This window comes from Salvelinus sp. IW2-2015, linkage group LG23 (assembly GCF_002910315.2).
Source record: "Salvelinus sp. IW2-2015 linkage group LG23, ASM291031v2, whole genome shotgun sequence".
In the NCBI taxonomy this organism is placed as follows: Eukaryota; Metazoa; Chordata; class Actinopteri; order Salmoniformes; family Salmonidae; genus Salvelinus; species Salvelinus sp. IW2-2015.
The window spans coordinates 40,855,959-40,872,204 of record NC_036863.1 but is presented as its reverse complement, the minus strand read 5'-3'; the positions used below and the strand labels follow the sequence as shown (position 1 = coordinate 40,872,204).

The window sequence follows — 16,246 nt, the reverse complement described above, 5'->3', positions numbered from 1 at the left end:
TAGACCGCTGCGACGCAGTGCCTTAGACCGCTGCGAGCAGTGCCTTAGACCGCTGCGACGCAGTGCCTTAGACCGCGCGACGCAGTGCCTTAGACCGCCGCGACGCAGTGCCTTAGTGACCGCTGCGACGCAGTGCCTTAGACGCCGCGACGCAGTGCCTTAGACCGCTGCGAGCAGTGCCTTAGACCGCTGCGAGCAGTGCCTTAGACCGCCGCGGCAGTGCCTTAGACCGCCGCGAGCGCAGTGCCTTAGACCGCCGCGACGCAGTGCCTTAGACCGCTGCGATGCAGTGCCTTAGACCGCTGCGACGCAGTGCCTTTAGACCGCTGCGACGCAGTGCCTTAGACCGCCGCGACGCAGTGCCTTAGACCGCCGCGACGCAGTGCCTTAGACCGCCGCGACGCAGTGCCTTAGACCACTGCGCCACTCGGGAGGCCCCGATCAGCAGTATTTCAAACTCCAAATGATACTGAGTTCTGGCATCATCTTTGCATTATTGCTGTCGAAATGTCACCATTCTTTTTTTGACAGGTTTACTTATAATGCTTGGATCAAGTGGTTGTTTCAAATTCCTTACTGAATGCAGTTCTTGTAAGTTGTTCTGAATATGGTAGATGATATTAGAGAATGAAAAAGCAAGGTTACCTGAGGAATAGCGTGTAGAAATACAACATGATGGAACATTATTGTTCTGATCCCAGGGTAGAACCTGTTCTTGTGGGTTAGCCTATGTGGTCCCCCCCTCGTTAGTCCAGTCTAACGTGGCAGAACTGCTCTCACAAGGATGCCTGTCTGACCTGGACTGTACTGGAGCAGGCCCAGATCCAGACAGCTTCCCTAAACAACCCCAAAAGTGTTATACTTTAAACAAAGATGCACTTTCTGGGGTTCCATCTATAATTGAAAAATCTATAAAATTTTCAGTGTTTAAAGGGATACTGCGAGATTCCAGCAAGTGGGCCGTTTTTTCAACTTACCCAGAGTCAGATGAACTCATGGATACCATTTTTATGTCTCTGATGGCAGTATGAAGGAAGTTACAAATAGTTTAGCGAGCCAATTCTAACTAGCGTTAGCGCAATGGCTGAACGTCTACAGGTGCGCTGGCGTAATCGAAACGACCTTAATTGCCAGAATGTCACAGTATCTCCTTAATAAGAAGAGGCCAAGAAGCTGCTAGTTTAAAGGAACAGTTACGTAAATCAAAATAGTATCAGGAAACAACTATACTGGTGAATTTAACTCATCAGTAGCTCATCCTTTTTTCTGTCCATTGGAAATCCATGACAAGAAGATGTGACAATAACTATCATGTACAACATTCACATTGATGAAACAGCCATTGACAGCTCTATAAATCTKGGGGAACTAACAACTAATCAAAAAGGTCCAGGTTGTGCCAGCTCACTAATCAGATTTCATTGAAAATAAATTGAAAATATCACTATTATGCAGATACCATAATGCTTTTGGCGTCAATCTTTAGGAACACTAGTTACAGTGCGTTCAGAAAGTATTCAGACCCCTTGACCTTTTACACATTTTGTTACGTTACTGCCTTATTCTAAAATCTACACACAATACCCCCATAATAAAAAAAGCTAAAAAACAAGTTTTTAGAAATGTTTGCAAATGTATTAAAAATAAAACAGAAATACCTTATTTACATAAGTATTCAGACCCTTTGCTAGGAGACTCGAAATTGAGCTCAGGTGCATCCTGTTTACATTGATCATCCTTGAGATGTTTCTACAACTTAGAGTCCACCTGTGGTAAATTCAATTGATTGGACATGATTTGGAAAGGCACACACCTGTCAATATATGGTCCCACAGATGGCAGTGTATGTCAGAGCAAAAACCAAGCATTGAGGTCGGAATTGTCCGTAGAGCGCCGAGATAAGGATTGTGTCGAGGCACAGATCTGGGGAAGGGTACCAAAACATTTCTTTAGCATTGAATGTCCCCCAGAACAGTGGCCTCTATCATTCTTAAAATGGAATAAGTTTAGAACTTCCTCAAACTGGCCACCTGGCCAAAATGAGCAATCGGGGGAGAAGGGYTTTAGTCAGGGAGGTGACCAAGAACCTGATGGTCACTCTGACAGAGCTCCAGAGTTCGTCAATGGAGGAACTCTGGAGGAAACCTGGCACCATCCCTACGGTGAAGCATGGTGGTGGCAGCATCATGCTGTGGGGACGTTTTTCAACGGCAGAGACTGGGAGACTGGTCAGGATCGAGGGAAAGATGAACGGAGCAAAGTACAGAGAGATCCTTGATGAAAACCTGCTCCAGAGCACTCAGGACCTCATATGGGGCGAAGGTTCACCTTCCAACAGGACAAGCACGAGTGGCTTCGGGACAAGTCTCTGAATGTCCTTGAGAAGATGCCATCAATACAATTTGCCCAATTTTGTAAGCACCATTCTACCCTGACATTTTCAGAAGTTCTCCTAATCCATTGCTGATTGGASCACCTGTGTATATACCAAGTTTTGCAGGGAGTGGCTAAGGGTTTAGAACGTCTAAAACACATTATTTTTATCTCTAAATTATCTGAGCCATTTCAAGAAGAGCTGTCAGTGCCATCTGCACTTGCTGGAATCAAACAAGGGAATGTCTAAATCAGAATAAAGACCATGCATCATAGATCAATAGGACACGTTATTTTTAGTCCAACTCCAGCTGCACACATCTCTCACAAGCCTTGTTAGAAAACACTTAGAGAAGACAGAGCCTCAGAACTGTCAACAACTTCCTGTTAGGTTAAAAAAGGAGGGCTAATGATCATTCTCACTGCAGGGGGTAAACTCACACACGCACACACAGAGTGAGCTATCGCAGCCAGCCAGATGAGGCAGAGGGAGATAGGAGCTCATCCTCGGGTTTAACCTCAAGGTGTTTTTGCTGCAATGGCGACAGAGTTGGCGGAAAGTTATGGGGATCTCCAGCCAACTTTGTTCGTTATGTAATGTCCTCAGACTAATCCTTGGCTGAAAACATCCCAGCTTCTTACTGCTGTAGGCTCCATGTATCCTTGTGATTCCCGATAACAAGATAAACCAACCACAATACAAAATAAACAACCCCAGCCGACAAACAGTAAGGAATCTTCACCCATGACAAGATTACCAACGGCGTACTCCTGTACCCTGCTCTTCTCATTATGTCTGGTTCAGCACATAGTTTTGTAAAGGATGAGCATTGAGGAAATTCATGTTAAAATCGAGACTTGTAAAGAAAACAGTCTAGAGGAAAATACTGTGCTTGATTTACATACAGTATATCCGCTTCTACTACCCAATTCAGCGCAGCACATAGCCTGAGGAAAGCCTAATAAGCCATATTCCCAGGCTCTGGGAGTCAGTCAGTCAGTACGACAGAATGTTCCGGTACCGATACAGAGGTCTGCCCTTGCTACCAGCTAACAACAAACGTTCCCATAACTTTAGAGTCTCATTAGGTCATTACCTAACGTTTTCATATGTTCCAGTGATGCGCAACGACTGTTTATTAATGTCAAATGAAACACGGTTGCCATGTTCTCAAAATATAAGATATTAATGTTCTAGAAACGTTCCATGGGAACGTTGCAAGAACATTCCTGTGCGTCTGTCGTCGTGACGTCGCCTGATGGTCCCAAAGAAACGTCCCCCCCCCACCCAAAAAAAAAATTTTGTTTCATTGTTTCACTGTGGCAGAGCCCATCAAGGCTGTGATTGGTGAACCACGGAGCTATTCGCAGCTCTTTGTTGGCAAGGTTAGGGACACACAGAATGCTTTTAACAGTGTTTTCAATTTACATATCTGATAYACATGACTACAATGCACATGTTCATTTATATACAGTAATTATTAGTCAACATGTCCTCCCCTGGGATTTGAACTCACAACCTCTTGATTCACAGCATTCCTATTTTTCTGCTACACCATCATGTCTGTGTCAGTTTCTGACTATTCTCTCATCATTGATTTGAATGACTTATTTACGCAATTTTAGGGCTTTTTGTATAGCGGTCTAATGTTGGTGGGGGCATATAACTTTAATTTAATGTTACTCCTGAATGAAAATAGTTTTTCTTGAGTACTTTTACCAGAGCTGAGATGTACATCAAAGTGCATTCACCCTAATTGCTTACACCTATCCAGTTATTTCAGATCTACACAAGTGCCTGGGAAGAAGGGCTTAGGGTTTGTGTCTGGACAGGGCCTATACTGGCCTAATAAGCACACGCCTTAGGGATAACCCTTATTGGGACAGTGGTTTGGGCATTAGTCATCGGTGCTCGTGGCCTGGGTTTGAGACCTCCTCGGGGAGTCATACTGTATATTGCTAAGAATGCGAGAGCAGTATGTTAATGTCATTATTTGGCAATATTTACAACACCCCGAACTTACCTAATTAAAATAAGTCCCTTGTCGAAAGATGAGAATCAGTAGGATTACCCTTTCAGCACAAACGATGACCACATTTCCACGACCGCTCATAAATKATCCGTTTTGATTCATTCTACATAGCTGAGTGTCTGTCCATYGTCTTCTTGAAATGCACTTTGAAGTAAATCTCGGCTGTGTTAAAAGCACACACTCATGATCATTGATCATAGTGCTTCAGGGGTAACATTAAAACGGGGCAAAATGATCCACCAACATTGGACCACTATACAGAAAGACTTCAAAATGGCTGAAAAAGTACATACATTCCGTGTGTGGCATTCTCTTCTCTTTCATGTCAACATAAAGCAGATAAAAAACTGCCTGAACATTTTCAGGAAAAAAAAGAAAAGAAAAAAATCTGTCAAATACCCCAAAGCCATACAGCATGAAGCAGGAAGACTTGGATAAAACTACAAACTACAACCGTGTGTAGAAGAAATGTAGTCACAAGCAGTACAGTACAACAGATATGAAAAGTGAGGTGGCACAAACTGAAGAAACAGTGTGCTACTTGGAAGCTTAACATAGTCGTTTYCCCTCCCCTAAGAGTCTTCAAACGGAGTCGCAGGCTCTCTTTGAGGTGCTGTTTTAGTGGTTTTTCCCCCCCTCCAGACAAAGCACTGCCGATTATCATCAGGTTCACTATAACACAACGCTCCTCTCTGAGTCAATAGCCACATTGTCTGACTGGTGACCAGAGAGATAGACAGGAACACCACACGCACACAGATAAACGGGCTGTACTAATAATAATTGTTATTATGCAGTAAAATAACAGGCCGACTGACCCACCAAACGGGGAAAAAAACAGCTGTTTCATAATGGACCTGGGAAATGCAGAACTATTACCTAAGGGCAATTTTAAATTAGCAGAAGAAATCAAATGTTACTTGTCACATGCTTTGTAAACAACAGGTGTAGACTAACAGTGAAATGCTTAGGGGAGAGCTGTACGAAAGTAACACGGGGTGAAAGTAACATGGCCATTTTCTCAGATGACACAGAAGCTTGAATGACGTAGTAAAGTCAGCACTTTGCTAAGGTGGAGGGTGAGCTCTCTGCAAAGAAACAGCCCCGTCTGACCATGTTCTGCAGAGTTATCGACAACATTTGGTTTTGAGCGATGGAAGTAAAACACTGACCCGGAAGTGTTTTTCAGTTGTAAAGTTGTGTTTAGTTGTTTAAGGTTCCAAACATATGCATTTTCTTACCCTATCTAGTGACTAAATGACTAAATGACTAAATAATATGTTTAACGTATCATGCTAGATAGTCTTAGGTGATAGCCTGGGAGAAGTTACAGGAGAGACAAAAGTAACATAATGTAAACTGATGACCTGGAATAAAATTAAGTAAATGTTTAAGCACAGGCCACATATTGCTTTTATGTTAGCAAATATCAACAAGGGACCGAATGTTACAAAATTAAATATGACATCATTAAAATGATGTCTTAATCAATCGACTTGGTGGATCAGTTTCTCACAAGCTTTTATCGACAGGTTAGTGGTTAAAAATATATTTTTGATTCTGGGGGTCAATTACGTTATGTCAAGYCATGGACATGTGATAAGCAAGATGAGTTTGCCGTTGGGAAGAGAATAAAGACGTTTATTCTATCAAGACACGAGGAGCACACCTGATTGGTAGGGCTAAGCATGAATAGTAATTAATAATGGTGAAAAACATCTCCAACTACATTCCCATTTAAAGTGAGATGAAAAAATTGTTTAATATAGCTATAATGTAATCCATTTTAGTTTGATTAATATTGTTAATATTAATATTAAGRCAAAAATATTGTGGTTGAGCAACATTGCGATGTTGACGCATGGTTCATTTTCATACATTTCCTATAGCACTAATTATAAACCTATAGCACTAATTATTCAAATAGACGGAAACATTAAATTATGGCTGATAGCACATGACTTGCCTAGTTAAATAAAAGGTTGAAAAAATAAATAATACAATTAAATTTGTTGAAAGCAAAGAGCATTAAAAACTAGAAACATGAAGTTAAGTCCGCCCTAACGCATGTACAAAGTAACGTTGCGGGAGTTCTGTTCTCGGTCCATTACCATAGAATTGAAGTTACATTTACTAATAATAGAGTTGTTTGTCATAAAATATGGTGTCTCAAGCTCTATCGATCTCTGAGTAATTAGGRAAAAAACTAAAACTGTTACTTTTGTCCCGGTTCTCCCCTACTCATTCCTAACAATGCAGAGAGAAAATCAGAGAATTAATAACACGAGGAATGAATAGAAAATCAGTATTGATTACTTGGCGTTATACAGTACACGGGTCAATCAGCCATAGTTAGTTAAATCTACTGTCTTTGAAAAAAGGGATAGTGTCATGGAGTCCACATAACACCAGGCTAGGATGACAGATTAAAAGGATAGCTGCCTGCAGTTAAGGGAGAGGATATACGTCATCAATTTGGGTACCAGGCATGTCCGTATGTCGCCCAATGAGAGTCGAGTGTGGAGACGAATGGTCAGTCATCCTGATGAGCCCTTCSCAGCTAGCTAGTTTATATGCTGGGCTGGCTAGCTGGCAACAACAACAGCATGGCGCTGGTTAAAACTTGTAAAAGAAAGTTATGTTCATTTTGAAGGGCGAGGGAGAAATAAATGGTAGTATTGGTCACCATCTGGATGTCACCGTGACATGCCAATTAGCTGAAGTAACAAGCCGGTGTTAATGACCAGTGCAACGGTGTTGGGAGGTGCTTTGCTGACGTGAGTTGCATCCCACCGGGCAATTACATGTCGCAGGCTGTATCTAACGTGGCCAATTTGTTCATTTTATTTAGAGTAGGATAGCAGCCTGCATGAGAAATATCGTGTAATATTGGGAGTAACCATCTGGATGTTACCGTGATACAGTCTACACTGCTCAATGGGGAGAGTTTGCGCTGCAAGCTGGGAGCACAACACAGGGCACGGTGTCCTTCACTCCCGCTTGCCGCAGTAAGGAGATGAAAGTAGCTAGGATAGTGTCGCCAATATCAGGCCAGAGAGACAGCTAAAGCACATGTGTYGTAGGCTAGCGATTTGTACAACTAAGTCATTAACGTCTACATTTCCGTAAAATATAATTACTCTGATAGAAACGGAATGATTCTGAACACTCTCCAAAGAAGTTAAACAAATGTCTAACAGAAGTTTCTAGCCACAAGGACAAACTAGCTAGCTGGGAAGGGCTCATCAGGACGACTGACTGAACCGAATCCGTTCGTCTCCCCTCGACTATCGCTGCGCGACATACGTCATCAATTTGATATGCCATCAATTTGGGCACCAGGCGTGTCATCTAAACTCTGGGCCTGATTGTGCCCCCCCCTCATAACTAACTAAAACAAAAGTGTTTTAGTTAGTTATGAGGTGTTTTAGTTAGTTGTGCCCCCCCCTCATAACTAACTAAAACAAAAGTGTTTTAGTTAGTTGTGTTAACAGCTTTCAGGCACATTTCAGGTCAAGAAGATGTAGTATTCTATGAGACTTTGGTTAATAACCTAGATCTGAGAAACAGATTAGAAAACAATGGAATAATCAGCACATTAAAAAAGAGACGAGGAATGGAAGCTCCAGTTTTACAGCGGACAAGGCTGTGAGCCCTCAGCCGTGGTGGTGTGACTGCTGCGAGGGGAGAAACCTACGTACGGGCCAGGGTGAGTGGGGGTGGGGGTAGAGAGCGAAAGACAATACAATGCCTTGTCTGTGTGACCTGCTGATATTTCTGCGGTATCTTAGATCATAGTGTGATTTCAAAGGTCTCTGATTGAGTCTCTCTCCGGTGGCCTAGCATTTCAGACACGGCTTTAACACCCTAGTGAAGGCAGACTGAGGGGCACAGGCCCTCTTTTATAGCCTCTGGAGAGGGTTCACAGGCTGGGTTACTCACACAGCCACAGACGCTTTAGCTTTGGCTGAAAACCTCCCACTATGACACAGAGGTTAACAAAAAATCCTCCCAGTCCAGTGAATTCATGGTTAAACCTGCCATGTGAGACTGTGTGTGGACCCAAATATCCAAGACCTGTCCGGTCCGGGTCCAAATTCTAACTTGTCTCTCGGGTCCAGGTCCTGTTTGATGGAAAAATCGGTCTCGGGTCTATGTAACTACAGTCAATAGCACCTGACCACAGCTATGCATAGCCTATAACATATTTATTTTACGCTAATAAGGTGAATTTATTGAATTATATAAGGCCTAGCCAACATATAAATAAATACCTATTTGTAAACCAGAAGAGCAACTTGGCTGATTAACATTTCACTCCTGTACAATCGGGTCTGGTCTAAACCTGGACCTGTTAGGGTCGGGTCTAGGTCTGGTTGTCATCGGGTCCATTTGGGTTCAGGTCTGATTGTTCTCGGGTCCATTCGGGTCAGGTCCCAATTTTTTTTTAAAGTTCTGGTCTGTTCGGGTCTGGATCTGATTGTCCTTCGGTCTGTTTAGGTCCAGATCCAACTTCTTGGACCGGAGWAGACCTCTAATATGGTATCTAAAGAGAATGTTGAATCATTCCTTTAGTGTGGGACATAGTTTAAGTGGAGTATGACTGAGATTGGGGCAGGCATTACCTGCGAAACGCGTGTCAAACTGCAGTGGCATGTTGCGGCTTGCAGCAGCAACCAGTGAGAGAGCACATTGCTGCGTTTGTGACTCAGAAGACAGCAGCTGCAGTGCAATTCAAATAGCAGAGGGTTTTCCTGCGAGGAATGAGAGAACCACTTGACAAGGGAAACACTGCCACTAGGAACTAAAGCTGAGAGACAGTGGACGGCCCTGGGTGTGTTCTGTTGGGCCATGTTTACTGTACACTGAGGAACATGGTTACTGTGTAATACTGTACCTCACTATACACCGTATGAGCGAAATGTTTTTGCTTCGTAAGCCTCGTTTTCCCACTCCCTTGAGGACATGGGAAACGAAACTAAACAGTCGTTTCAGGCTGCTGTATGAGACACGTTTGCGAAAGTGAAATGTGACGAAAACAATTGTTCCGCGCTGCGGCCACTGTCAAGATGTTCCCAAACCAGCTGTGTGTTGCAGTGGTGTGCGCAGTGAGGTCCCCAGCTCATTGAGGGCTTTGATTTGGGCTCGCACGCAAAAGGCACATTCGACCACACCAACAGATGTGCTGCTGCATGTATGCTGCCCACATTAGGAATCACTTCCATGTGGCAAGCTATGACAAGACAAGGTGATACATTCTTTCACGGGCCCTGCAGTCTCCCACCATTCCACCACACACATACACCTACAAATGTCCTCTCCATCGAGTCATTTTTACCTGTTGTTGGATCCAATTCGCTCTCCTCTTTCTCTTTGCGCTCTCTCTCCTCTTTCCGTGCCCTTTTCCCCCCACTCTTTTTCCCTTTCTTCTCCTTCTTCCTGCCCTCCGACATGCTGTCAGTTGAAAGTGTAAATCCTCTCAGGAAAAAAAAAGCCCTGACAAAAACAGGTAGTCCTGTGAGGAGCGTGTGGCGCTAGACTCTAAGCTTGTCAGAGCGTCTCCCCTCCTATATAGACTCGCGCCAATCACCCACAGTAGGGAAACACCTACTTACAGCAAGGCAAAGAGAGCGAGAGAATGAAAGAGACGACCGAAGAGGGGAGAGAAAAGTACGGAGACCGCGCTGAGAAAGGGGAGGGTAGTAAGAGAGACCTAGGGGGTCAGCAGGGAGGCATTTCTCATTGCTGTATAGGCAATTAACTGTTCCCTGCCTAGAACTATCCGATAAACACAGCCTCTTCTAGGCCCTCAAGCTGGAGCCTTCCTCTCTCGCCCCTCTGCCCTACACTTGCGTGTTCACACGCGTAGTGGCTAACTAGACCCTACGTTAGCCACTTCGACCATGCCAGCAACGCTGTCGGCTTCAGGGCGAAGTGGAATCACATAAGGCACCACATTATTGAGTTTGCGCAATAAAAAAAAAAAATATGCAGAGGCGTGCCTAATGATATACCACGTGCATTTGTTTATGTCTGATTTCGTCATTTGACACGTGTATAAGATTAAATACCTCCCTGATTAAATGTTTAACTATTACTGAGGTTTACATCTTGTAAAACGACRGGAGGGATTTGTTTATTCGAATTTCATGCTTGTTTAATTATTTAAAAGTGGAACATGAATTGCATCATTCAAATCACCAGTGTCCCCCGAAGTTGATGGTTTTATTGATCCCCTCGYCACTGTCAGGAAGTCACCCTCGAGTTTCGTCAGCAACACGTGACAACAGAGGGCCCTCGGAGCGAGTTGATAGGGGCAAGGGGGTGGTTTGAGATTCACAGAGACCACAGAACAGAGGAGATGGCCCATATAGCAGGCCACCTGTAGCCTCCCCCAGCCCCAGATACCTCTAGCCTGGAGCATATCTGGTCTTTATGACTGACCCATGCACCCCTGGAGAGGGGCCAGTTAACCCCTCCCCCATGCTGACCACCCAGCTCCCTTTGGGTCTGCCCTGTGCATGTTGGTGAGGGGGTCTCTACACAATAACATGTTCCCCAAACTCACATAATCTGGTTCTGATTTAGGTAATAAACACTGAAACCTAACAAGAGGATATGCATTGAAAACAATGAAAACTAGAAACGTCACAATGCATGACATATATGCATGCTCCTTACACACAAACATCAATTTACTCTCCACACCTCTCACTCTCCCCTTTTCCCTCCTCTCTCTCGCACTCTCTGCCCCCTTTCTGCCTCTCCCTTTCTCCTCCCTGTGTCCTCCTACCCTGCCGTGTTGTTAGCAAGCCCCAGCATGTCTGTGGTTGCGTCTCTCTCTGCCGGCGCATCGTCATCACCAACCTGAGGAGCGAGCTCTGTTTCTCTCTCACAATCACACACACACACACACATGCAGTCTGTTTTACACATCCAGCAACACTGCACAGCAATCATACAGTATAAATTACTGCTGATATAGCGATGTAATTAAATCCAATAGCCTGAAAAATAAACGTTTTTCTGATCTCAGAAGCTTGAAGAACCACTCACACACGCCTGTCGGAGACAGACAGGTCGAGTGACGAATGAGGTGAGCCCCTCCCCTCATTAAAAAGAGCCACTCGCCCGCCCTCTGTTCATTCTCGAGCATGCCGAACTTCCGCACACTCTTGCGAGTAAGGGTATGCAGTAAGATATCTCACTCATGAGAACCCGGGATTAAGTTCTCTTTCAATTATTCAATTATTCATCTCACATGAAGTATATAGCCAACTCCCGTATCGCAGCATGCAGGCACGAATGGTGAACTGACAGTGCATGTASCTCATTCACTTTGTAGTAAAACGGTTTAAAAGGAGAGATATTTCATCCATGATTTCCAGTGGCTCAAAAGGCTCCTGTGAAATAGCCTCAAGCCCACTAATCCCATGATGGRACTAAAGGCTTCGGAACTGGACGTACGCGACGTTCCCCCTTCATGAAACGTATTTTCCCACTGTGTTATTGTCGAAGAATATATGACAGGCCAAGATAGTGATTAGATAGACCTTAAAGAGATTCTCCGGTACTTCTGTATACTTTTTAGTCAGTAGATCTGTTTTCGCACTCACAAGCCAAAAGTGGTCCTTGAAAATTGCATAGTACGTCACATAGAGTATATGCAGATATGTGCACGATGCCATTGCTCTCGCTCTCTCTCTGCTGTGTACATTGAGCCTTTGGGCCCTCCCTGCAACCTCATAGGATAATGCTGGGTAGGCCTCTCGCTAGCTGTCACTCAATTGCGAGCGGCTGAAGCTCATTGGCTAGAACTCGATTTGCTAGGGGACTGTAATTCTTCTCATAGATTATGTATGTCTGAACTACACATTGAAACATCCAGCCCAAAGCGGTAGGCTCAAAAAAATGCTTTGAGTCGCCAGAGAACCGAAGCATGTCTTTAACAGTGGGAAAGCCTTCCCTCAGTCAATAAGGTCCTGTAGAAAACCTCTGACACAGAACATTGGTAAGGAATTATCTGTTTTTGGTCACACCACTTGTTTCCATATCGTGAATGTGAAGAAGGAGCCCTGGTGCTCAGTCTCAATGRCTCCGAGCGGTAGGCCTGTCACATCCAGATTTAAGCACTCACGGGACAGGCCCAGAGGGCCATGGTTCCTGAGTGAGGGTGGAAAATCTCTCTGTTCGCTTGGGTCACAGGAGATGCCAGGGCTAGTCATACAGCAGAAAAAGGATCTCTCTTATCCGGAGCTTGCCTGGTCATCGAGGGGTTACCAAGATGAGGGATGAGCCTTCTTCCCTCACTCTGGCTAAAGTGGGGAGTAAAGCTAGCACGAAGAACAATGGGTAGTGTGCATTTTCTTGTGATGAAGAGATCTACGGATGCTTGACTGTATTTCCTCCAGATCTGTTTCACCACTTTTGGGGATGGAGTCTCCATTCCTTTTAAAGGGGATTCTCCCTGGATAATAAGTCTGATCCTACGTTTAGTACTCCCGGGACATGCGTTGCGAGTAGGGACAGTATGTGTGCCCTGCTCCACTGAATAATCCTGATGGATAGTCTGTAAGCACAGGGAGCAAGTGCCACCCTGGTGGTTGATGTAAGCCACCACAGTCGTATTGTCTGTTCTGATCAAGTCGTGACAATTCCAAAGGGAGGGTAGAAAGTGTTTCGGTGAAAGAAACACTGCCAGAAATTTGAGGTAATTTTATGTGAGCAATGCAGAGTTTATTGCATTCCCCTCCTGAACGGCGCCCCAGCCCGTGAGTGGCATGTCTGTCATCACCACCTTCCTCGTGCCACTACCCCTAGGGGTGCCAGAAACAAAGATTGAGGGGCTCTTCCAGTGACAGAGAGCCAAGAGACATGCAGAGGATACCTTTATCTGACAATTGTGGTGATGCCGTGTAGACATACGTTGGGCAGACACCCAGTACTGGAATTTTCTCATCCTCAGTGGGGCAAGAGGTACTACTGAAATGGTGACCGAGCGCCCTCTGTGGAAAGGGAGAGGCACTGTCGAAACGACCCAATTAGTTAATCTAAGAGTGTTGAATGATGAGAGAGAATCCAGCATTATGCCTATATATTCTATTCTCTGTGTTAAACAGCTCTTTTTTTCTGATTGATCTTGAACCCCAGCTTGGAGAGGGGGGTTACAAGGGAAGCAATGTCTCTTACTGCTTGCTCCCAGGATGGGGAGCAAAGCAGGTAACTGTCTATGTAGGTGGAGACTCTCAGCACCGTGATTCTCAGGGGTGTGAGGGCACAGCGTTACCCTGAAGAAAGCTGTACGAGTAGCATGTTTTTCAGTCTAGGAGTCTCTTTTGACCGTAGCAAGGTGAGGCGTAACCGGTCAGTTTAGCCAASGAAACGAGTGAACAGTTAAATGTACTACACAAGAGAGTAAGCTGGCAATTCCACCGTAGATGGGAGAGCCAGTAGCAGCCGGCATCCTAGCATCGTTGGGTGCCAGCAACAAGAGTGAGGGGGTTTGAGTGCCTGCCTCAGTGGCCATCATACCTTGAAATCAGGGAGTCAAGGTTGGACCGTGGTCAAGCCAGTGTTACCCTTCCTACGTACCTAATAAGTGGAATAAGTCCTGCTAACCTAGTAGCATCTGCTGCGAATTAGCCTTGACAGGCGTGAGCTAGCTTATTGGGTGCCTCATGGCCAGTGTTGGGGGTACCGCATTTTGCAGAAACAAGTAATATAACAGTTCGTATTACTCCAATTGGAACAGTATTACAGTTACTGATCAAAGAAATAGGTTGTTACGTTTGCTATCATTCCCTTCCTATTACAGTTATTGATCCAAATKAATATTTGTGATGATTATTCCCTCTGTTGAAGCAATGTAAAAACAAACAACAACAAAAAATTGTTTAAAAAAATCCCCGCCCCAGATTCTAATTGTTTCCGTCCTCTCACCAAGTTCCTGTTTACACACGCACACGTACTACTAACTGCTTTAGTGAGGGAGATGAAACATGTGCTTTCTCAGTGTGGAAGTACTGCCACTACTTTGATTTGGTAGGACCAGTGTTGGGAAAAGCTACTCTGAAAATATAGTTTACCAAGCTACCAATTATTTTACAAAGGAAGAAGTTCAGCTACACTAAAGCGTCCCTTTAAAAACTATAGTTCACTGAACTAAAGTTACTTTGAAAAAGTAGCTCACTGCATCCAAACTACTACGTGAAAAACAAACCGTATGGCGGCCTGAAATGTCGTATACTCCAAATTGCACAAACAGATCACGTTGGGGTCATATGTTAACAGAATGTGTATTTTAGCCTATTAAACACAACAACTAGGTTTCAAGTGAGAATTATAGACATGTTTGAAGCCAAAAAAGAAAGGAAATTATTGCACCCATATTTTATTAGATTTTTGCAAAACAAAGTAGTGTGTAGTTCCAGTAGTTAGATGGACTGCTACATGGCAAAAAGTCATGAACTACTGAAAACCTTATGTACATTTGAATTTAGTTCAACTACTACCAAGCTACTGCAGAATGTAGTTAAATTACTAGTTGAATTACATGTAGTTCATTACTCCACTACACTGGGTAATAGCCTAGCTAGTAAGCACAATGTTAGCCGGAGGAAGCTAGCACTTTGTTAGTTTTGCAGTGAAGCTAGGACAGTTGGTCTAGTCAATGTGGTACGGCGGGGTGTGGGCTGAGTTAACGAGAGAGAGCGCTAATAATTCTACCCTTTCCGGTGGTGAGCTACCCAGGTTAACTAAGCCGTGCAGCTAAGCTAGCCAAGTTTCAGTATCAAGCCGTGTGACGCTAGCTACCACAGGAGACAAAGGGAAGAACAAACTGAAAAAAACTAACTTACCCGAAGCAAAAACTATCCTTTCGATAGTCACCCATCACAGAAGTTGAGAGCTGAAAAACCTGCGTACGGCGGTTGCGAATAACTGAACAGGAAAACAGATCAAGTCGTGCTGAAGAGAGCTTAGGTTATTTATAATAAGGGTTACATGGGGGGAAAAATCGAACATATCTGAAATGAAAATGGATGGCCCTCCATTCAGCAAAATATTTTGGACCTAAACCCTCCCTGAACACTTGAAAAAAAACTAGTGACCCTCTATATCCAAAACAATAATTAAAACAAAGTGGATAGCAGAGAACATGTCTACCATTTACCCTCACTTCTTGGATAGACCAGAGCCTTAGATATGCAGTTTTAGAAACTGTTCTTCGTCCTGTCATTACATACCAAAGCGGGAGTTTTTTTTATAGCACACAGAGCTGCAGGCCAGAAGGTTGTGGGTTCACAGACCACAATGGACAAGAGTAGGGTTGGAAAGATCTCTCTCTCATAGTAAAAGAACAAATCTAGCATGGTATTTGCAGGTCCGAGAAAAAATATCCTGTTATAAACATTTCATGCAATTCTAAGTAATTTGACATATTTAGTGGAATCTTTTTTTAATACCACACAAATGACCGGAATTACAGGCTAAGAATGGACAGAGACATGGGCCTATGTGTTCATCTTATCATATTTCTACAATGCCAAATCAGTGTGTCTTGTTTGCAATGAAACTGTCCCTGTTTGCAAATAATAAAATCTGAGGCGTCATTAGGAATCTGAACATGGTACTTTCAAAAGTTAGGCCTACTTTTCCACCCCAGACAGTGAGCGTTTAAGCAACAACAACAACAAACAATCTTCTAATGTACAGAAAGTTACAAAGGCTGACTTTGACAATGATATCCCATATGCATCGGAGTCATGTCTTTCCTGGGTATTTCACAGCTTGTTTCTAGCATAAAGAATCGTGGACCAAAGCRCTGTTATAGATCTATATAA

The 16,246-nt window shown here is 43.9% G+C and overlaps 1 protein-coding gene across 2 annotated transcripts in view; it reads right to left on the bottom strand.

Moving 5' to 3' along the window:
• Positions 1–16,246, bottom strand: part of LOC111950969 (pro-neuregulin-2, membrane-bound isoform-like) — a 110,476-nt gene that overhangs the window by 51,483 nt on the left and 42,747 nt on the right. Inside the window, exon 1 of one of the 2 annotated variants that reach the window (XM_070434630.1) lies at positions 9,745–10,295. The exons of the other annotated variant lie outside the window; for it this stretch is intronic. Coding sequence (XP_070290731.1) covers positions 9,745–9,859 — 115 coding nt within the window. The 5' untranslated portion in view covers positions 9,860–10,295. Of the gene's footprint in view, positions 1–9,744; positions 10,296–16,246 lie in introns of those variants that run through there. 2 annotated transcript variants of the gene reach the window in all.